Raw genomic sequence first — 23,903 nt, forward strand, 5'->3', positions numbered from 1 at the left:
TGTTGTGAATTAAAGTGGGCTCATGAATGATATAACAATCTTAGATATTTTACTAGAGAAACCTATAATAGTATTGTAAATTGTGGTCGTGTTATAATAAATTCTAAGTACTTGAATTATATTTCATTTTTTATTGAAGAAATTCCAGCTTGATCCAAGTTTTCACAAAAGAATCGAATTTGACCAAAGTAAAATGCTTAAACTAAAAATAAAAAAATTCTCAACAAAGATCAAAGTTACATAACTTAAAATCATAATAATGAAATTTCAAATAGTCCTTTAAGTAAATATGCTTCAAGTGCCTTTTCATCTCCTCCCTGACTCGCCTATGCAGCTTACCAACACAAAAATAACAGTTTGTCGAATCAACAACCACTTGTAAATTAGTTTGGAGAAATAACGCAAAGTAAAGTTGATTATCAAGTAATTAATGCATTTTCTTCATAGAAAACAACTGCAATCTTTATCAAGTGTTTATGTCTTCTCTAGTCTTGCAATAATTGATAACTTTGGTATAATCATTGAAGGAGCTTTTGCAAGTATGAAATTTAATAATCTCGGTAGGAGTATCAAGATTGAAATTAAAGGCTCTCATAATAATTCAATATTTATGATATTGTTACTCTAGAGTGTTTTTATATACAAGAATTAGAAAAAAAATATTTATGATGATTTTTTTAAATTATTACCTGGTCATTGAACTTGAGTATTTTGAAATATACTTATATGTAAAGTTAATATATATATATATATAATAGAACACAAATAATTTTACGTGAAAAACTTCTTTACTCAAGAGATTAAAAATCACGATCTATTTAAGAGTTTGAATTTTTAAAATGAAGGTCGGAGTGAGCTGAATTTTATATATTTTACTTTGTAATTTTTATTTTTGAAAAATAATTTCATATATCCAATTTCAACTTCTATATGTTTAATTTTTAAAGTCTATTTGTTTTATATATATATAAGTTGCACATGGGTAACACTGCACGTCAAGGAGGTTTAAAGGAGAATACATAGTAGCAAATAAAAATTTTAAATCCTTACAAATGTGTATTTTCAAAATCAAATGCGTACTACTTTTTCTGAAGTCCACGTTCTTGTAGTATTTATTGCAAAATGCACACCATATTTTATTTGTTATATTTAATTCTATGTTGCTTAAGTTTACTATATTTGTCCTTCAAATAAACATAAAGAATATGTTAGGATTGATACAATTTTAAAAGGTATTATTTTTTCTTGACGTAGTTGAAATATATGCATCTCTTTATCCTCAAATGAATCATGTACGCTAATTTAAAAAATGCAATTATTCACTTATTGATGTGATATACACGTTGAAATTAGTGGAGAAAAATAGTTTTTCGTGACACATTTTTTAACTCTAAAAGTTTATGACAAAAATAGCTTGAAATTTATTTAAAACAAAATCAAATGAAGACTTTATATGTATTCTCTCTAAAACCATCTCCGATCCTATTTTATATTACTCTCCATTCTCTATATTTGGAAAGTAAAATAGAGAATTGGGTCTCCAACCACACTCTAAAAAACTTTCTATTCTCTATTTATAGAGAGGTGAATAGTAGTCCTCCAAACTATTGTAACAACTTGTTCCCGTCGTTATGGAAAAGCCAATGGGGAAGGAATTTGGGCCAGAAAACTTCTGAGTAGTGACTTGGAAAGTTCTAGCCTAGGCCAGACTTGGACAAAATCTGAGTCAGGTGAGGTTTAGGGCAATCCGGTAATGGATGGGGGGTTTAATTATGAGTTTGATCACGTGAGTGGATAGCCAAGATGTTAAGGAGCATGTACAGCTTTACAGAATCAAATTCAGGTGAGTAGAATTCCCGAAACTGATCTTGGTGTGAAAGAATAGTTTTAGAACGTCAAAGTTTGAAGGTGTGTTGCGAAATGGGAGCTTGGAACTCAAATTTCGAGTTTCTGTTCCCGTGCAAGCCTCTGGGGCGAGGTTAGTTCCGCCAGGGCAGGGCCGCCATGGCGGGACAGTCGCGACTTAAATCGGGGAAAAATCCCAAAAACGTTATTTTCTGCAAAACTTCATTCTTGAGAGCTAAGGGACGACACATGGTAGTTTCTTGTCAAATTTCCACAAATTCTAGCACTAAAGGTAAGATAATTACTCCCCAAATCCGTATTTCGATTCTTAGAACTTAGAATCTTGGGTAATTACCGTTGGGGAAGGGTTTTGACCTGAAGATAATGGTGGGAAAAGCCCTAGTTGATCATTAGGATCATGAGTTTGGCCTTGGGTTGATATTTTGTTATAATCCGGATAAATTAGGCCTTATTGATCCTTGCGTTAATTAACTGTTTTAGATCAAGAACAAGTTGAAAGACTCCGGAAAGGGAAGACTCAAGTGTCTTAGGAGTATTCAGGCTTGATTTCGAGGTAGGTGATGATTCAACTTCTCGTTGTGTGCTATATGCCTGTTAATTGCTTTGTTGTATGCATACATGTATGTGAATAGGGAAACGTGAATTGAACCAAATGAAATGATTATGTACTGAACAATTACATGTCATGAATTTGTTACTTGACTGTGTGACTATGTGCACTGTTCATTATGGGTGTGGTTGTGCTGACTGGATCGGGTGTCACGTTCCGACATATATATTGAACCGGGTGTCACATTCTGACATATATATTGGATCGGGTGTCACGTTTCGACACATACATTGGATCAGGTATCACGTTCCAACACATGTATATTGAATCGGGTGTCAAGTAAGTGCATTTTTTCATAGAAAGAAAACTACAATCTTTATCAAGTGTTTATATATATCTTCTTTAGTCTTGCAATAATTGATAATTTTTGTATAATCATTGAAGGAACTTATACAAGTATGAAATTTAATAGTCTCGATAGGGGTATCAAGATTGAAATTAAAGACTTTCATAATAATTCAATATTTATAATATTGTTACTCTAGAGTGTCTTTATACACAGGAATTAGAAAAAAATATTTATGGCAATTTTTTTTTAATTGAAACCTGGTGAACTTGAGTATTTTGGAATATACTGATATGTAAAGTATAATATATATAGAACACAAATATTTTACGTGATGAACTTTTTTACTCAAGAGATTAAAAATCACGATCTATCTAAGGGTTTGAATTTTCAAAATGAAGGTCGGAGTGAGCTGATTTTTTTATAGTTTACTTTGTAATTTTCATTTTGAAAGATAATTTCATATATCCAATTTCAACTCCTATATGTTTAACTTTTAAAAATCTATTTATTTTTTGTATGTAAATTGCACATGCGTAACATTGCATGTCAAGGGGGTTTAAAGGAGAATAGTGGCAATTTTTTTTTTTCAATCTTTACAAATCTGTTTCTTCAAAATCAAATACGTACTACTTTTTTAAAAGTTCACATTCTTGTAGTATTTGTTGCAAAATGCATACCATATTTCTTCTTTATTTGTTATATTTTTATTTCTATGTTGCATTAAATTTACTGTATTTATCCTTCAAATAAACATACAAAATATCGTAGGATTGATACAATTTTAAAAGGTATAGTTTTTTCTTGATGTAGTTGAAATATACATATCTCTTTATCCTCAAATGAATCATGTGCGCTAATTAAAAAAAGTGCAATTATTCACTTATTGATGTGATGTATAACGCATGTCCGTTGAAATTAGTGGAGAAAAATAATGCGAGTTAAATATATTATGCTCAAATCAGTTGTAAATGCTTTGATATAACGAAAAAGAAATAAAATGAGAAATTGCATCAATAAAAGTAGATGTAGTACGAAGGCTACACTTACATGTTATAACCAAAACATAATATTGAATTTCTAATGTGAAGTAGAAGTATTGTGACGTGTGAAATATATAAACCGTAGCGTAGAGTGCTGTTATAGTGTCTAGTTATGTTAAATTATTATTAGTTAATATTTATGAAGGGTATAGTAGTAAATTACTATCGTTTTAATGAGTTATCGGTTTACCCAATAACTCAATACTAAAAAATGATAACCCAATAATTTTTTTTGGACAAATTACTTAACTACACTCCTTTGTTTACCTTAATATCCATTTATCCCTACTTATTTCAAAATTTTCAAAAATCCCTTATTTACCTATGTATCCCGCATGTATCCCGTGCACAACGCTATGTATCCCGCTATGTGGAATGTATCAAACCTAATGTATCCCGTGCACAACTCTATATATCCCGCAAACATCATTTTTAAGAGATTTTTGGTAAATAGAAAACTAGAAGGGATATGATGTTATTTAGTACTTATAATATGTGGTTCCTATAATTTATACATTTTTTTTTACAAATTATTAAAAATCCGTTAACCCAATAGTCCAATATCAATAATCCAATAAAATTTTTTTTATTCAATTTATTGATCCGTTCGGTTTTTGGGTATGAATGTAGCCCGACCCGCAATTCAATCAGGATTTTCAATTGACTACTGACCTAATCCAATTTCCCCTTTTTCATTCTTTCTCCCCCAAAACAAATATCTTTGGCCATCCTCAACAATGGCCATCACCAATCTTTTATCCACCACCATTACACTCAAACACTCGCCATTTCTTCTACTGAAACCCTCAACAAAACTCAGAAACCCCAAAAGGCCAACAATTCGAGCTCAATCTAAGAACGACGACTCTGTAGATGGTCCAGATCGTTTAATCTCCGCCATAACTTACTTCTACCCTTTCTTTGATGGTGTTCAGTACGGTAAATATGTAATCACACAGTTTGCTCCAATACAAACGCTTATTCAACCTTTAGTACCTGCTATAAGGGTTTTTAAGAGCTTTCCACTTAATGGGTTGTTGGTTTTCTTTACACTCTACTTTATTGTTGTTAGAAATCCTAATTTTAGTAGATATGTCAGGTTCAACACTATGCAAGCTATTGTTCTTGATGTGCTTCTCATTTTTCCTGATTTGTTGGAGAGGAGTTTCAATCCAACAGATGGGTTTGGGTTGGATTTGATGATGAGCTTTGATAGTACTGTGTTTTTGTTTCTTTTGGTATCTTTGGTTTATGGTAGTTCGTCTTGCTTGTTGGGTCAGCTACCTAGATTGCCCATTGTTGCTGAAGCTGCTGATAGGCAAGTGCTATGAACTCGTAAATTTACTTATTTCTGAGGTTTCATCCTCTTTGTACACTTAATTAAGTTTTGCTTTAGCTGACAATAAATAGCTATTTCGTTCCGAAGTAAATGTTTATGCTCTTCAGAGACTGGTTCATGCATATCATGTTGCTGTTTCTAAATGTGGATATGTAAATTCTTGTGATGGAATTAGCAACATTTCGGTTTCTTTTAGAAATGTAACTTCTTTTTTTTTTCTATCTATCTGCCATAACAAACTCAAGATAGAGGTATTTCTTTTTTAATAACCGTAATGTCCTGGCTAACTGGCATACACCTCAACTATTTCATGGAATATCTTAACTAGAATTGTTCCAAGTAAGTCTGTCCACTATGACTTAGGCAAAGAGAAGAAATACCTAATTTTATTGCCTCTGCACTGATTTGAACTTTGGTCCTCTATGGTTTTCGTTCCAGCTTCATGGACTTTGATGCCTTGCCATTGAGGCCACAGAGGTGGTGATATTATCAACAAGTACTATCATTTTTTGATATGTAGATAGTTCAATCCCTATTTGTAGGTAACATGTTAGTTACATCATCATTCGTTTTTTTGTTTTTTGGATGAGGTAACATGTTACTTCATCGGTATGTTGGTGTTTAAGGAAGAAATTCATGACCCTTGTAGCCATTTAGAGAGATACCAGTTGTATCATGATTTTTAAATAAGGGTCTCGTTTTGTATTATCTTGAAAAGGGCAGGCATGCGGAGATATGCGGAACTTAGGTATCAGGTTTTGATGTTATTCTTTGAGACAATTCAGAGAGTGTCCTCCACCCCATCCTAGAGCTTGAGCTAATTACAGAGACTTAGATGATTTACGTAAAGGTATTGGCATCTAGTATACAACTTCTTTATGTAAAATGCTAATATGCGTCTCTGCCAGTGCCTCTTCCATTTCTTGTATAGTAAATTTAAAAGTTTACCCTTGAACAGAAGAAACAATAAGCTAAAACTCGGACGGAAGAAATAGTTCTCTTAATAGCTGCAGGTTTTATGAATCTGCATCTTTTGCTTATTTAGGAAACCTGGTGATCATATCCACCTTTGGCTGGTGCCTAGATGGTAAATATGTTGGGATGTTAAAACATTTTAGATGTTGATACTCAAACCCGAAAGGCAAATATTTGCTCCTAACTTGTAGGATATCCTTTTGTCCCTTCAATGGACTTGATATCACCATCTTCAATTTCATATATGACACTGTTACTGTTTCTTCTGATTGAATAGTTGAGTGGTTAGCTAGTGGACATTCTTCACTACCATGAATTATGAAATTATGACAGAAATGTCGATTATGTTTTCTGAAATCTATTCTTAGGTATTACATTGACATTAAGTATGTGGTTTTTATGACATTTAAAATGAGGTTGTTGCCTTTGGACTTTGAGGTCCAAGAGAAAGTCAAGCCTAAGTTGCTCGGACTCTTCACTTTTGGCACCGTACCCGTGTCGACATGGCGTGGGTGTGGGATTTGTACCCAATCTGGTCAATGATTTCTGTGCACGAAACAAAAACTAAGGTGAAATTGAGGAAAATGGAATACCTTGTATATATAAATTTCTATTGTCACTCCCTTTCCTTTTATCTCCTTCCAGGATTCTCCTCTTGATCAAGATTTTCTCCTCAAGTTTTCCACGTAATATCTCATAATTTAGGTTTTATAACTTTATTTTTAGTTATTTGAATTATTTTTAGCCGAATCCCCGCACTCATATCCATACATGGATTTGTATCCCCGGATCTAAAAATTTAGATCATAGAGGATCCGACCTCCGTATCTGCATCTGTATCGGACACCCGCACCTGAGTCCGAGCAACTTAGAATCAAGCAACAAAGCAGAGTCTTGCTTGTAACTAGGACATATGGAACACCTCCGTTTTTTCATGTCAAGCTCATTGCAATCTACAACAACATACCAGTGTGATCCCACAAGTTGGGGTCTGAGGAGGGTAGAGTGTACACAGACCTTACCCCTACCTTGTGTGTGGTAGAGAGCTTGTTTCCAAAAAGCTCATTGCAATCTCATTCTTTAATGCAAGGATGCATAGGACTTGCACTTTGTTGCTTTTGGTTCTGCACCTTCAACTTCCTTTTTGGTGAAATACATGTTATTGTGCTCTGGAAGCCAAAGATAAAAATTTCCCTGACAATATACTTTATAATATGAATTTGTATACAGATTATGATGGAACTGGTGAAATCAAGATGTATGACTATTTACCCTAAAAGGCTAGTGGTTAAATAGACTTCCAATAGAGCATTACTTGCTATGCATATTAAACATAATGTTGTGGATTAGGGATCAGAAAATCATGGATTTCAGTTAAGGTTGTAATCTGATACCTTTCAAACCTCATTTCTTACTTATTATCCTTTCAAAGTTATGTGGGTATTATTTGGCACAAGTAGGCTATCATATGGAGTTTTCATGAATATGTTTACCTCATGTACAACATTTCAACATGGAAGGTTTTGCTTCCCTCATCATAATTGGTGGAACATATATCATATATCATATCATGTTTATGCCAACTATCTTTTGTCCCGGTTCGGCTTACTGCAGCTTCCTCCCTTTGTTCCATCTTACAGTGACAAATCTTATGTTAATTCTATTTGTGAACTTTAATAGAATGTTTATGCTGTTTTCCCTTTTACTTTTAACTCTTTCTGTGAGCTTTTGTTGATATGAAGACACAGTAATCCGTTTGGTGGAATCTCTTTACTCGGTTTTGGTACGTCTTTATTCATATTAGAGCATCATTCTTGATGTGATCACTGCGTTAAGAAGGAAGTATTTCTCAAGTAGCAGACATTGCCGGTTATGTTCCTCCAAACATGAGCTTCTTAAGTAATGAAATCATCCACATTTCTAATCATTTGCTAAGTCTGGTGCAGTCAACTGATATAAACTGCAACAGGTATGTTGGCACAGAACCTGAACTGTGTAGGTTAGCCTTCTTCATTCAAAGACTTGTCTATTTCTTCTTACATCATTAGATATATCAACTTCCCTAGTGAATACATTGGATTGTTGTGGACCCAAAGTTAGTATGTGCTCAACTAGTATGCTCATATTTCATCAGTTCACCATTGTCGTGACTACGGGTCGTCGAGTTTGACTGACTATGGAAACTTGAATCAAGTTTTCTAATCTGCTAAACTTGAAGTTTCTAGGGATGGCAGGATGATTGATTGCTTAAATCTGGGAAGATTCCAACCAACCTTACGATAAATGACATATTAGGATAGATTATTGAAAATAATAATAAACAACGATAGAATTAATAACAAAGTTTTGGTGCAGCTTTGCAAAGAATCGATAACCATGACACGCAAAACCTAGCACAAGCCACAGAGCTTTGGCTTCCCCTGTCGGTAGAGGCCTCAGTGGAATCACGTGGCATTATATTACTTGGGACATACATGCCAGCTACAACTTTTATTTTCTTCCTTCTCTTATTTGGGCATATATAAGATGCTCACCTCATTCTATTCCTATTTTTTCCCCCACTTTTGGAGTTTACGTTGAAGTGAGGACTAAATTCGAATCGCGTATTGTAGGGTCTATTTGGAAGTGATGGTTCCTAAATAGAATTTTCTCCGTATCTAGAGCTCAAATCTGAGACATTTGATTAAGGGTGAGATGGTCCTACCACAGGAGCACATGTTGGTTCATTGTTCCTATTTTGTTCATTGGATACCTTTTTTATCATTCGTTTAAACAAACTCTTGAAGAGAAAGTAACTATTTCATAATAGTCATATTAAATATTTCATTCCAAACAAGTGACACAAATAAAGAAAAAAAATTAGATTAAATAAATTATATATATATATTAATTTAGTTGGACATTTTCTTGTTCAATACTCATTGGTACACCTTCCAATTCAGACAAAAGCTTCTTATAATTTAATCTGGTGGACGTAACTTATTTTAAAGTATATTTGGTCTCATTTATGTACTCTTTCTAATAGAGTGAATAAAATACAGAATGCTATAGCTAGGTCTTGTTGATATAAACATGTATCACAAATTAAAGCAAAATTATAGTTGGAAGAGTTTTTTCTTTCTCCTAACTCTCTCTTTCACTATACTAACCTCAATATAAACACAACATACTACTTGTAAATTATTTTCTTACCTGTTTTTCTTTTCCAACACAAGGAAGAAAACATATTTTATATAGATGCAGAATTTCTTCCACAAATAAATGTCCAGAATAGTCATTTGAGGATTTGTGGAACAATTACTTAGTGGTTTACATACAAAAAATTATTGACCATTTTCTTGTAAATTATATCCACTAAAATAATGCACCTTAATGACTGAAATGCATGCAAAAATTGATTGAATTTTAGTCATGTGTAACTAAAATAAAAAACAAAAACGATGGCACTTAAGTCATGTATCTGAAGTGCATGTAAACATTTATGAACTTTAGTTGTATGTAATTGAAGTTCAGTAATGTACGTGACCTACTAATTTCAAATAAAATTTATGATTTCAGACACAAACAATCTATCAACTTCAATTCCATATGTCCGAAGTTATATGTGAACTGAACTAGTTTGCAATAATAATAATAATAAAATTTTGAACTAAGGTATACTCTACTAGTTTTAATTTAGTTTGATTTAATATATAGTTTAAGAAACAAAGAAAGATTTTTAAAATTTGTGATTTAAAATAAGTTATAAATGTTTGTGCGACTATAAATCATTTCATTAAAGATAAAATAAGTATTTTAAAGTTAAAATTTTTACTCCCTCTGTCCCAATTTATGTGACATTTTTCATTTTTCGAGAGTCAAACAACTTAAGTTTGATCGAAAATTTGCACATGAAATCTTCAATTTTTTAAAATGAAATTTATATATTTGTAAACTACGTAAAAAGTGTTATAAGCCATAATAATTGATAATACACAATGTTTAGAAGATCTATGAAAAACTTACTGTCAAAGATAGACTTATTTGAATTTCGAAATTCAAAAAGTGTCACATTAAATGAGACGGAGGGGAGGGAGTACTAAATATAGATTTATGTCACTTTTTTAAAACTGAGTAATAATGAATAGTGAATTATAAATTGAAATTAAAAAAAAAAAACTGCTAAAATATATACATAAATAAAATATCTATTTTTTAATAAAAAAGCCTATTAAAGTGAAACGAAGAAAATACTTTCAGCTTAAAAGGTGTGTTAAATTAGGAAACAAAATCACTCTCCAATAATTTTTCCCAAAAATTCATAATCGTTCACCTGAACAACCAGATCAGCCTGATTGCCAGCTCAGCTATACCCCACCCTCAGTGTGTCTTTATCTGTAATTACAGCTTCCATTCTGGTCAATATAATATCAACTCCCATTCAGATCTCATCGGCAAAACCACCCACACAGCCAAACTTACTTCACTAAACATTACTCCACTGAGCACACAGCTCCATTTTCCTCTGCCGAAGAAAAATGAAGCTCCAATCGGCGGCAGCAGCAACTCTGCTTATTCTCTTTGCCGTCATTCTGCCATGTCACTGTCAGACCAGTAAAACCAAGCCGTCGCCGTCTGCAAAAGGAGAAGCACCAGCTGCAGCGATCAGTATCATATCTCTAATGTCAGCTCATGGATGCAAAAATTTCGCTGATACGTTATCAGCTTCACCTGCTGAGAAGACATTCGAGGACAATGTCGAAGGAGGTGTAACAATATTTTGCCCAACCGACGATGCAATGAAATCGTTTGCACCTAAATTCAAAAATTTAACAGCTGATGGAAAACAATCGGTTCTCGAATATCATGGAGTTCCAGTTTATCAATCGATGTCGAGTTTGAGAACGAGTAATGGTTTGATGAACACTTTAGCTACTGATGGAGCTAATAACTACGATTTCGTTGTTCAAAATGACGGACAGGATGTGACATTGAAGACTAAAGTAGTGACTGCGAAAATCACCGGGACTGTATTTGAGAAAGAGCCAGTTGCGATTTTCTCGATTGATGAGGTTTTAGAGCCTACGGAATTGTTTAAATTAGCTCCAACTCCGGCACCAGCACCAGCACCGACACCTGAGGCTGATGCCGAATCTCCTAAACCGGCCGGGAAGAAACACAAGTCACCACCGGCGCCGGCTTCTCCGGCGGATTCTCCGGTTAGTAGTCGGAAAGGCAAAGTTGCTGCTTCGACGGCGGATAAGAACGGTGGATTTAGATTCAATGGCGGAGCAATGGTAGCTCCTGTTTTCTTCATTTGGTTGGCCCATTTATTACTGTAATTTTATCTTCTCTACTTTGTTTTTTGGTTTTTTTAGAATTGGTGTTATGTTTTAGATCTGAAATAAGTTTGGCCAAGATAAAATGGCTCTGAATTGTAACTTCTGTAATTGTAGTAGGATTGTTTTTACAGGGTTTTTTTTTTTTGAGTGCTTTGTTGTTTCTTTGATTATCTGCGTCAGAGTGAGATTTGATTTTATATTACAGAAACTTTCTTGCTTGTGAATCATAACTTACCTCAGAAATTTTTATAATTTTCTTACATGCTATTCGGATCTTATAATTTTCTTTCACTAGTTAAATTCATTCGCAAAAAGTAGAAAGGTAGAACGTATCAAAATGTTACTACGTTCAAATAGTTTATATTGTGACGCAAAATCATATTTTTTTTTATATATAAATAAATTAAAGTTTGCAAGTTGGTTATAGATCTGTACAGTGACAGAGCCACCTTATAGTTAGAGCCTAGGGGTTCATATTTATGAACTTTCTTTAGTGACAAATTATATTATTTGCACATGGTTAAAATAATATTTTAGGTAGATATAGTAGATGTGTCGAACCCCCTTCAACTACTTCATATATCTATTTTTTAAAATTTTGAACCCCTTATTAAAAATCCTGACTCCGCATCGATAGAACTAAAGATTTAGCTAGTGTTGAATCATGTGTTTGGGGAATGCTTTTATTAGTCCATTAAATAATGGAGTGGGAGGAGGAAAAAGATTACCTCGTGAGAGATCCAGGTGGGGGAGGTAACCATTTAATATTGGATTACAATAGAGGTGGTATGGTTAGCGACTATCATAATATTAAATGGTATGTATATATCTTTAGTTATATTTTACGTATGTATATATTTTTGTCATCAATTTTTTGAGTTGGGTATATTCTTGAGCCAAATAGAACGACATATGACATTATTTATACTTGATTTTAATGTATTTTACTCAAAATTAAAATAACTCATCCAACTATCCATTTCCGAAAACTCAATTAAGATCAGAAATAAAAATTGGTTCGCAAAAATTGCAAAAACGTACCTTCAAATTCGTTAATCTGCCAGTGAGATTCAACATTCTCCACCCTCTAATTTTTTTTACTCAAAATTAAAATATTTTTTAGTTAAATTGAATTAATCAATTCAATATTTTATAATTAAGATTTAAATATTCTAAAACTATACTAAAAAGCTTTATAAATTATATATTTTCTCATAACAATTTGATAAAAAATATTGATCAATATTCAAATAATTTAATTTTCGAGAATCCAAATTTTATAGCAATTACTTTGAGACGATCAGATTAACAACTTTAATGATAGCTGGTAAGATGTGATAGTATTGTCATCTACTCCCTCACTCTATGACTTTAAGGCCTCACTTGTTTCTATTAAGATTAAAACGTCTGAATTTAAATAAACATCTAAATATTAAGATATGCATTAATATCTAGATATCTAGATATGAATACATATCAGAATTTAAGATGTGGTCTCCAGATCTGATCACTGAATGATTCAGACTGATTGTTTTTATTATCTGAATGTGCATATGAAATTAAATAAGTCTAAATAGTATTAAGACACTCTTACAAATATGATTTGTTCAGATTTTCAAATTCATGAAGAGGTTTGTTTAAAAAAGAAACAAATAATAAGTTGAATCTGAATGATTAAGATTCAGACCTTAAAATCAAACGAACTTAATGAGCTGGATCTAAATGATTAAGATTCAAATCTCCATTAAGTGCAAACAAATGAAGCCTAAGCCTCTAACACCGAATGTAACGACCTTAAACCGTCGTTATTTTAAGAGAAGAAAAATCTGGAAAAAATCTGGGCCCTTGTCTGTAACAAACCCTAAAAATGAAATAGGATGAACTAGAGCTTCACATGTGTTTTAGGAGTTGGCAACTTGTTAAAACTATGAGAAATGACTTTTAAAGTTAGTTTGATGAGTTTTGAGGTTGAACGTCAAGGGACGACCATGACGTTCGGAAACTAGTCTTTTGAACTAATGTATTTTAGTGGTGTAATGTTGCCCTAGCCTTGTTTGAAAGGGGTTTAAGGAGTCAACATGTCAAGGCACGTGTTAGACTCCATGCTATTAGACCTACTCTAGGTTGGTTGAAGGTGCTAGACAAGGAGCCAAGCCAAAAGGGGCAAGCCTTAACCAAAAAGCCAAGGTTGTCCCAAGTTGGCTGCTCACTGCCCTAAAGACCACGGGCACCACCACGACCAGTGGTGCCCTATATAGTCCGTATACTTGGGCGTGAAGATCACTTGGTCTCAAGGAAGGCAAGGCAACTTTGACTAGGTGCTGCCTCATCTTCACGAGTCCACCACGACTAGTGGGGTGCACCACGGATCGTGGGAGCCTCTGTGAAGATGCCTTGGGCCCTTGAGGGATTGACCTGGTGGAGAGGCTCACTGGTCAAGGGACCATGGGCACCACCACGAGCCGTGGTGCCCTTCACGACCCGTCCAAGTGGGCGTGGTCCCTGACGGGGCTGCCCAAGTGAAGGGTTTTTAAGTAATTTCGTTTTAAGTTTTTAACATGTGGGGTTGATTTTAAATAGTTTATATCATTAATATATATAGTTTTAAGTCTTAAAACCTTTCTTTAACTCATTTTTCTAAAATACCCAAATCAAAAACCTCTAAAGTTCTTCTCTCTCAATATTTCTCTTTCAACTCAAGGAAGAAGAAGAAGAAGAAGAAGAAAAAGAAGTGGGAACTAGGGTTTGGATTCAAAGCTTTCTTCATCAAATTTCTTTGAGAATTCATCAACTAAGGTATGGTGGCTCTTTATTTAGGGATAGTTTTCGCCCTAGAGCCAAATCTCAAAATGGTTTTCAAAGTTTTCAAAAGTTATGAAAAACCCCAATTCTTCCTCAAACTCATGGGTTCTTGCATTAAATGGTTTCAAACAATCTATTATGATTATATTATGGTTTAATTGATGTTTTTAGGTGAAAAACTCATGGACCCATGATCTCCCTAAATCTCTAAGTTTGGCTTATGAAGTGGGTTTTATGATAATGCTTGGGTATTGATGGAATTTTACTTAGATTGAATTGTATTATTGATTCCTATTGTTATCTATATCTATTGTTGGTGGATTGTTGGTGTATGGATGAGTTGAGAATTATGGCCTTATAGGCAAGTCATGGGTAAATTCTCTTGTGATGTTAGAATTGTTGAGAATTGGATAATGGTGATTTTGGCTTTGGAGAATGGTAAGTTGACCTACTTTCATGCTATATTGAAATTGTTCTTGTTTGGATTGATCCACTTATGGTGGAGGTGTGTACTTATTGAATGTGTATTGATTATGGCCTTGAAGGCATTATATAGTGAATTGAAGTATTGTCTTAAGGTGTGTCTACATGTGTGTGCAATATGAGGGTTATGTACGTGGTGTTCAAGCATAACATGATGGTATATTATATAATGTGTATATATTGTGATTGAAAGTATGTTGTCTCTTAATGTTTGTATGTGATGATGATGGACTATGAAAGGTCTTTATATGGTAGCGTTGTCTCTTGAATTGGTAGACCTAGATTGGTAACCTCTCTTTAAATGAATGAATGAATGTCTAGGATCGGTAGACTTAAAAGTTGGTGCCCTTCTATAAATGACTAATGAGGTACTCTAGGCTATGACTTGAATTGGTTAGACCTAAGCATGGTGCCCCTTCATGATGAGTCTAGGACCCTATCTAAATGTAAAGCCTTGAAGGGGTAAACCTAAGGGTGATGACCTCCTTTTTGTGTGAAATGATAGACTTAGAGTTGGTGGACCGGAACGGTAGAAAACCCTCTCTAAGAAAGTCAATGAGCTACCCTTTATGAACCTTGATCGGTAGATCCTTGTGGTGCCCTTCTTGGTAGAGTGTTATGGGTTGGTAGGCCCAATGATGGCGCCCTCTCTAGTACTCACATGTGAATGAAATTACTCTATTGGAAATAAGGCTAAGCACCGAGTGGATATGGTTAAGATGGTGGCTCTCTCCGAGTGTGAGGTTAAAGTACAATGAACGTCTTTGGAAATCCCCTAAACCATGTGCCTACATGGGTTGTTTACTAGTTCTACCCTTGGCAAGTAGAACACCTTCCTCGGTGTGGGGTCTTATGACACCAGATTCCATGGCTAGCTAGTGTGGTCTATGTCGGTTAATGCCCATTCCCATCATGTGGGATGTGAACTCTAGTTACTTGATAGGTTTTATAACGTGTAGGTAGTAGTATGAAATGTTATCTACACATGGCACAAGTAGGCCTTGAAGGTACTAAAGTGAGTTCCCTAAGTCTTTAATGACTATTATGTGAAGTCCCCTATATGCATGAATGTCTCCTTAAATGTCTCTAATAACGAATGTTGACTTATTGGTTTATGTTGAAAGGGATAGGTCCTTATCTTTGGTAGTCTTGAGGAACACTTAGGTGTGTGTGAAGAGGTTGTATGGACGGCCCCTTCATGTCTTACTTAGGTGGGTCTTAGGATAACCTTAGATGGAGGGTCTTAGATGTTGAAATGGTTTACTTGATAAATATGGTTATGTCTTGTAGTTTGGTATTAGTTGAGCATGTATATTATGGGAGTATTATCTTGTATGTGGATGGTGACTTGTAATATGTCTCTTATACTTGTATTATGAAGTTTTATAAAAAATAGCATGAAAAGCATATACCTTAGATAAATGACCCTTTTTGCATGTTTTTGCATAGTCATTATACTTAGTACTTAATTGTGCTAACTCCATCATTTTCCTATGTTTTACTATGTTGGCAAGTGAGGTGCTTTCCATAGTGAAGCTTGGGATTAAAGTTTCTCTCAAGACTTTGGTATGTCTTTATATGTCGAGGACAAGGATTTTATATTTTACTTTCTTTTATTAAGACATTTGTAATAGACTTGTAGTTTCTGTCAAATGTAAAGGGGCGTGCCCCTAGTATGTTTCTTGGAGTTTTGGGTCTAAGTTGGCCATGTGAGACTAGTATTCCGCTTGTGCATAAAGACTTCTTTAAAATGTTGTTGACTTTAAAGTTTTATGAGTTTGTTTTAAAAAGGTTTTATTTCCGCACTATCTTTATTGCCTATGTGATGTATGAATGTTAAGGGCTTGTATAAGACCTCTTCGAGGTCGAATACGTCGTGGCGTGACTTGGAGGTGCTCTCGGGTCGTGACATTGTCCCGCCATAGCGGGTCAGATGTCGCTAGGGCGGCGGCGCTAGGGCGGGGTAAGCTGGCGTCAGGGCGGGATAGGTGAGGCAGAACGTAAATTACGAGAAATCCTATTTTCTTCATCTTTCTAAAATACCTAAATAAGTCGTAAAACACCCTAGAAACCTCAGAAAAACTGTTCTAAGGTTGGGAAGAAGGGAGATAGAGATTTCTAGCGTGAAGATGTCGATGGATTGTGAATTTCCGATCAAGATCACCGTCACGAGTTCCGAAAACAAGAATCAAAGACCAAAACTCCGTGTAACTACTTTGCTCCCAGGTAGGATAGATTTTGTGAATTGAGTAGTTTAAATTTGTGCTTACTGTGTAATATATGTGAATTGATGGTAAGATTTATGCGTAGGTCTTCGTGCATCGAATGATTATTGATTTAAACCCTAGAAAGAAGCCTTAGACGATGAATTAGGGATGAGTATGGTCGAATTAGGGTTCATGATGTGCGTGATGAGTAAATCCATTGTAGGTGATGGTTGTGATTCTATGATTGTGTGATGTATGTTTGTTCTTGTTTCATTATGATACATGTATGTATATGAACGTTGCATTATTGATCACACTTGTTGTAATGAGGTAGATGAATGAGGGATTCCATGAATCATGACTTAATTGTATGATCTTGAGGATATACTTGTGATTGTGATTGTGGTGTGATGAATGGATCGGTTGCCACATTTCGGCATAACTAACTTGGATCGGTTGCCACGTTCCGGCATAATTATGGGATCGATTGTCACATTTCGGCATAAACCTTGGATCGGATACCACGTTCCGGTATGCTAACTGTTTGGGTTTGGATTTCATGAGAGGACCAATGATTTGCATAATTGTGTAGCTGGAGAACTATAAAGATATTCGTTGTTCGTAAATGTTGATAATATGTATATGTTCGATATATGCATGAGATTATATTGTTGTTGACTTATGTATGTTGCACTTAGTGGGTATAGGTTATGACGACTTATATTTGATTGTTTTTTGTGTTAAGCGAACTTGTTGGGTATAGTGGAAGGGTAAAGTGTTCAAGGGGCGAGTAATATATAGCAAGTGTTGTTCGTGTGTCGTAATGGCGAGAAGTAGAGGTAGTGTAGGTGAGGAATTGTGCTTAGGTGGATTTCACCTTGGGGAAAGAGATTTGGGTTTAGTGGTAAAGAAGTTTGATGTAGTGTACTATGTCACCATGGTTGAGTAATGTGACGGGAAGTAAGGGTGCGACGTGAGCGGTTAGTTGAGTTAGAGCGTGGTGATTAATTGGGGATTTGTTAATGTGTTAGAAGGTTAGGCCATGATTAAAGTAACCGGTAGGTAAGTTGGTTGAGAAGTGGTTAGTAGCCAGAATACTAGTGTAAATTGGAGGTATTTTAAGAGAGGGTAATGGTGGAGAAGCGAGTGGTTTATTGTATATTTCTTTTAGTCGATTTCATATGTTATGTGGGTGGGCGTCGGGTTGACCGATGATGCCTACTAGTACGTGTGTTTGTACTGATACTACTCTTGCTATGCCTTTTGACATAGTCTGGATGCAAGATTGGTGACGTTTCATTAGGTGAAGACGAAGAAATTCTCCAGCAACTTCTATTTTTCTTCCGCATGGTGGACGCTGTGTCTTTTATTTATCTTGTCCAGTTGTACTCTTAGTAGCTCTTGTACCTGTTTAGACCAGATTTATGAGAGTTGTTAAAATTATTTTACAAGTTTTAACTGAAAAGTGTTCTCTAAGGATATTAATTATAAAATCATACTACTATACTTATTCCTGTTTTCTTTAAATTTTCCGCATGTTTAACTATTAGGATATGAGGGTTCTTCTACTTAGGTGTTAGAATGGATGTCCGCGCGGCCCAGTGGGTTGGGTCGTGACACCTAATTTTGTTTTTCTTTTCTTTCATATTTTTTCTCACACTCCTCTCTTCATTACGTTAATGACTCAAGTGAAACCAATAATTTCTTGATCACGATCAACTAAGGCTAATGGATTGTATTGGAATGAAAGTACACTAGTCCCCCACTCAATTTTAATTTGCACTTTTTCAAATACTTCTGGACTTTATCTCACTCTAGATTGGTCATTTTAACTTCTTCCTTTTTCCAATCCTCCAAATTTTTTAACATTCCAAATTTTTCATTTGAAATATCCTACAGTAAATATATATTAAGCTGAAGATAATTTGTTAGCAAGCTAAACAAACAACATGCTTAGCTTACTTTTTATCTTTGCCTTCTTTAAAGAGGCAAACGATGCCGTCCACCTTTTTTCATAAAAGCATTTGCATTATTACTTTCCAATAAGATTGAGTCACTATGAAGCATTCATGTCAACCGCTTTAATTGAAACATAGAAATTAATCAAACTCATATTTAAACGAAAGTTGGCGGCCAGATAAAACATGACACAAACAAATTGAAAATAAAATTAAAAAAAAATTACATTCTTTATTGTATTTTGTATACGAAAAATACATACATAAAATCTTTTTGATACAGCTTTATTTTGGAGTATATATAGGCCATTGAAATAAAAAATTAAATAATTAGTATTTATAACAAATTAGGTAAATAGAAGTACTATAATTAATTAATCTTGGTGAAGAGCATCCTTAAGAAAATAGAGGGAGCTAATATGATCATCAATGACTGATGATGTTATTGTCATTGGAGTAAATCCTTGGTAATCTCCTTCTGATTTTGCTAAACATAAATCTCTAATGTACTTTGAAAGACCATCTTTTTGAATTAAAGGTTGATTAGCATACTCTTCGAATGCCATCCACTGCAAACAAAAATAATAATTAATAATGTTACTACATGTAGGGAAGATTTTTTTAAGAGTTAAAATGGGTTAACAACATACGTTAAGTATTCTAATTTTTTGAGTTTCATACCTAAATTATCAGTGTGTGAATTTTCTACATGAACTATATATCAGTTGTTCACTTTTTCTACTTGAACAATAGTGATATATATTTCAGGTAGAAAAAGTGAATAACTCAAAACTCAAAAAATATTCGGTGATGGTAAAATATGAAACTCTCACATATGATAGTTCAGATATAAAAATTCTTTAAATGTATTTTTAATCCGTCACTATAAGTAAATTTTAACATGCAATAGCAGATTACCTGAGCGGCCTCAATTTCTAAGTCTTGCTTTTGGATGTGAAATGATAATGGACGCATCATGCAAAGGAAGAATAAGTCTGACTTGTTAAAAAATGACTTGGGTATTTGCCTGCATAAAAATGAAATTTCCATGAAAAAATAATTAATTAACATGACTCAAAAAATTCATATATTGACCACATGATTCTATAGTATAAATTAATGTCAAGAATTCCCTGTATCACAATATTCAAATGCCAATTATAATTGTTCTAATTTTGATTTCTTCCAACTCATTGTCTTTTTTGGGTCATTGTCAATGTCTCCTATTTAGCCAGCACAAAGTTTCCCAAATGTTAGATGTATTTAAAAGTTAGTATTTCCTTCGGACAATTTTACTTGTTATATTTTTGGTTCACACACACACACACATATATATATATATATATATATATATATATATATATATGTTTGATTATTATATTTTTATTTATTATTTTTAATAATTTAAAATATTAATCTCTATTTAATAAATTTAATCTGACCTCTTTAATAAATAAAAAAAGAGTTAATTTAAACAACCTCAATATTGGAGTATATGTATGTGTTTTTCACTTAAATTAGGATAATTAGTCAAATGTTTATTAAATTTCAAGAATATTTATTACTACGGACAAAATATAAAGAATATTGAATATCTTAATTTTTTTTTAAAAATGACAATTATTTTGAATCATCTATTTTTAGTATGGCCGACAAGTAAAATGGCCGGAGGGGAGTAAAATCTTTTTGTGTACACAATGAAAATTGAAAGGTCGACCTGACTCATTGAATCTTATTTTTTTGACTTGTTAGTAATTAAATTTCAATATTTGATCATGACTCAATAATATTCTTTTTGACTTTTTCTTAAAATATGAAAAGTTAAATCTTTTTAGTCTTAGCCATGACAAATATTATTTCTCCTTAATTTTCAAAATAGTCTTGTGGCAAAAGTTTCCTACCTGAATGCAAGCACTTCCATAAATTCCGTGTCAATCTGGAATTTAATATAAGAGAAAAAAAATAATCACAAATAAGTAACATAAAAAATATAATGGAATATTTTTAGTGTATAGATTTACATAATTAAAATTCATTAATTATATAAATGTGTTTATACTTACTCCAGTTTCTTCTTTTAGCTCCCTTATTGCACCTTCAAATATACTCTCACCCTGAAAATGTATCAAGATCGAAAAGCGTCTCAACATACAATACGTGACAAATAGAAAAATGTAATCGAAAAATAGCTTATGTTAGATAAAAAGAAAAATGTAATCAAAGAAGAAAGTTAGTTTTTTACACCTCGAAGTCATCTTATAGAGATACTGCCATATATTATTTAGGAAAATTAATTAAATAAAAGATAATTGTCTTTAGAATACAAGAAAGCCACTTTGATACATGCAATTTTTCCTTAGCTATTTTACGAAGGAAGGCCTAATTTATAGAGTTAGGAAGTGATATCGCTATTTTTAATTAATATATAATCATTTTAATTCATGAACAAACATGTTTATTTAAGTTCGAAGTTTTAAATAAAATCTGAAAATACTAAGACTTTTAATTAATATATTAGGCCTTCAAATTCATTTCACCTTTCGTTATGAGACAATCCCACTCCTTATATATTATTCTTCGTTTCAATTTATTTGAAATACTTTTCTTCTTAGTTTTTTTTTTAAAATGACTCCTTTTTTAGAAACTTTTTTATTTTAACTTTCTACGTGACATGTTTAATATCACCAAATTAAATGACATTCTGAAACATTTGATATACCTTTAATTTAAAATTACAAGATTTGAAAAAATCTTTTTTATTTTTTTAAACACCATATCAAGTTAAAATAGATCAAACAGATTGAAGCGGATAAGAGTGAAAATTATCTAATAGATTCAATTAAAAAACGAATATACCTCCTCAAGAGTACCGGTAGGGATCTTCCATATACCACTTCCTTTTAATCTGCCAATATTCTCTTGCACAACAAGCAACTGAAAACAACAATTATATACTTTTCTCATGTAAATAGTCGTCAAATTATGCATGCAAATAGAAAGTAATTGCCATGTATTTCTGTGTTTTATTTTATATGATTTTTTTAAATTATAATATTTTATGAAAAGGGTTCGAAATATATTTGAACTTTGACAGAAATTGTTGTAATAATTTCAAACTTTGGACAAGACCTATTACCCTATGCACTATTTGATAGTGTATTTTAAAGATATATAAGAGTCCACGCGGACATCATAAATATTGAATTAATATTATAAATAGTGTAGGGGGTAATAGGTCATGCCCAAAATTTGGGATTGTTACAACAATTTTGATCAAAGTCTAGATATATGTCAGACCTATTACCGAAATTACTGTAACAATGTCTTTAAAAAGTTTGATTGGACATGAAATTCAAAAAGATTTTTTTAAAAAATTATGGTTTATAACAAATTAGAGACATTTATGATGATTAGAAATTGTCTCATTAAAAGTAAAATAAGATATTATGACAAGTATATATTTTTAAAATAATTTAATTAAAAAAAAGTATGACACATAAATTAGCACGAACCTCTCTTTTGTGATTGAGGACAATAGCACCAATGCTGACTTTGTGTGAGGCATTTGCAGGTATAGTACTCTCACTATCAGCAATCCAATGCACAAGCATCAAGTAATCAGGTTCTGCATGATGGTACCGAAACCCTTCCTGTTCACATTTCACAATTAATTTTAATTTTTGTTCAAAAATGTATTGTTGCACCCGTGTCGAATCACCAACAGAGGCGAAATCAAGAATTTCATAAAGGATGTCCAGAAATATACAATAAAAACTCTTTTCAAAAAGTAGAATTAGTGAGATTCAAACACACGAGCACTACCTCATTCCAAGCATCAGAAACCATTGGGCTACAACAGCTTGTTGTGTTAAGAGTGTTCAAATTATGTGATTTAATCATTTCATGTATCATTTTACTTGTATATACGATATTTTTTTCCGAATAAGACTGTCCAATTGGACACCTTACCACCATGTAGTTACGCCACTGATCACCAATAAAAACGCATCCATATAATAAATAATGGATTTAGCCGCAGTTATTCAACAACAATAATATAATTGTATTTAGCAGCAATAATAAATATGAGCATTTATAATAACCATCACTCTATATAAATGCAGCTAAAAACTTTAGCGACTCTAAATGCAATGACATCAACTCAATTGCCGCAACGTGTAAATTTTTTTGTTGTGATTATTTTGGAGGATCCATTAACCCGGCCCGTTAAACAAACACCATGATAAAATAAGTACATATACTGAAGAAATTAATTAATTACCTTAACTGCAATCTCAACCAAATTTGCAAGTTCAATAGGGATTTTAATCCATACACCCTTCTTTCCCTGCAAAATAAAATAAATATAGTAATTATTAAGTATTACTACTAATAACTAACTAAGACAAATTAATCAACAAATAATTTCTACATAACTAATACCTGCATCTTCCACTTTGTTATCGAATGTTTAAGCATGTCATGAAAGACATTAGGTTCCATAGGACTCTCAACTTGCACAATTACACCTCCATGTTCATCGTTAATCGCCGGAAGAAGCTCATGAATCTTATTAACACCATTGATTTGGACCAACATTTTCTCCATAAAGATGGATATCAATTATATGATAAATTAGGTTAATGAAATGAATTAGTAGAATGTGAGAAATGAAAGAAGGTAATTAAGCTATGAATTAAAAGAATGTGTGATAAATGAAAGAAGGTAGGTATTTATTGAATAATTATATGATCAATTAGGTTAATGAATGAATTAGTAGAATGTGAGAAATGAAAGAAGGTAATTAAGCTATGAATTAAAAGAATGTGTGATAAATGAAAGAAGGGAGGTATTTATATATAATAAAGTGATGCATGGGGGCAAGTAGTTTTAAACAGGGTCCTTGGAGAAAGTAGTACGTATAATTGGTGTGGTAGCGTGTAATAGGGTCCATTTTGACCATAACTTAACTTTGTTGATTTCTTCTTCTAGGTTATACGTGATGATGGGGGC

At 33.1% G+C, this 23,903-nt stretch overlaps 3 protein-coding genes across 3 annotated transcripts; 2 read left to right on the top strand and 1 right to left on the bottom strand.

The window, feature by feature from the left end:
• The first annotated feature begins 4,478 nt into the window (after positions 1-4,478).
• LOC125810139 (protein TIC 20-v, chloroplastic) lies at positions 4,479-5,248 on the top strand. The gene has a single exon (XM_049489662.1). It carries the CDS (start codon positions 4,543-4,545, stop codon positions 5,134-5,136), a length of 594 nt encoding a protein of 197 aa, XP_049345619.1. The 5' UTR covers positions 4,479-4,542; the 3' UTR covers positions 5,137-5,248.
• Positions 5,249-10,636: 5,388 nt separating this feature from the next.
• LOC125809821 (fasciclin-like arabinogalactan protein 1) lies at positions 10,637-11,440 on the top strand. The gene has a single exon (XM_049489406.1). It carries the CDS (start codon positions 10,637-10,639, stop codon positions 11,438-11,440), a length of 804 nt encoding a protein of 267 aa, XP_049345363.1.
• A 7,824-nt stretch (positions 11,441-19,264) lies between these two features.
• On the bottom strand, positions 19,265-23,498 carry LOC125810102 (nudix hydrolase 2-like). Its single transcript, XM_049489628.1, has 8 exons — positions 23,334-23,498; positions 23,173-23,238; positions 22,403-22,540; positions 21,747-21,824; positions 20,954-21,004; positions 20,792-20,826; positions 19,809-19,917; positions 19,265-19,459 (listed from the first exon to the last, which is right to left on the bottom strand). The coding sequence occupies exons 1-8, from the start codon at positions 23,496-23,498 to the stop codon at positions 19,265-19,267; spliced, it is 837 nt and encodes a 278-aa protein (XP_049345585.1).
• Positions 23,499-23,903: the final 405 nt, after the last annotated feature.

The sequence above is a fragment of the Solanum verrucosum genome, unplaced genomic scaffold, assembly GCF_900185275.1.
Source record: "Solanum verrucosum unplaced genomic scaffold, falcon-dt-bn FXZP01000276.1, whole genome shotgun sequence".
NCBI classification, from domain to species: domain Eukaryota; kingdom Viridiplantae; phylum Streptophyta; class Magnoliopsida; order Solanales; family Solanaceae; genus Solanum; species Solanum verrucosum.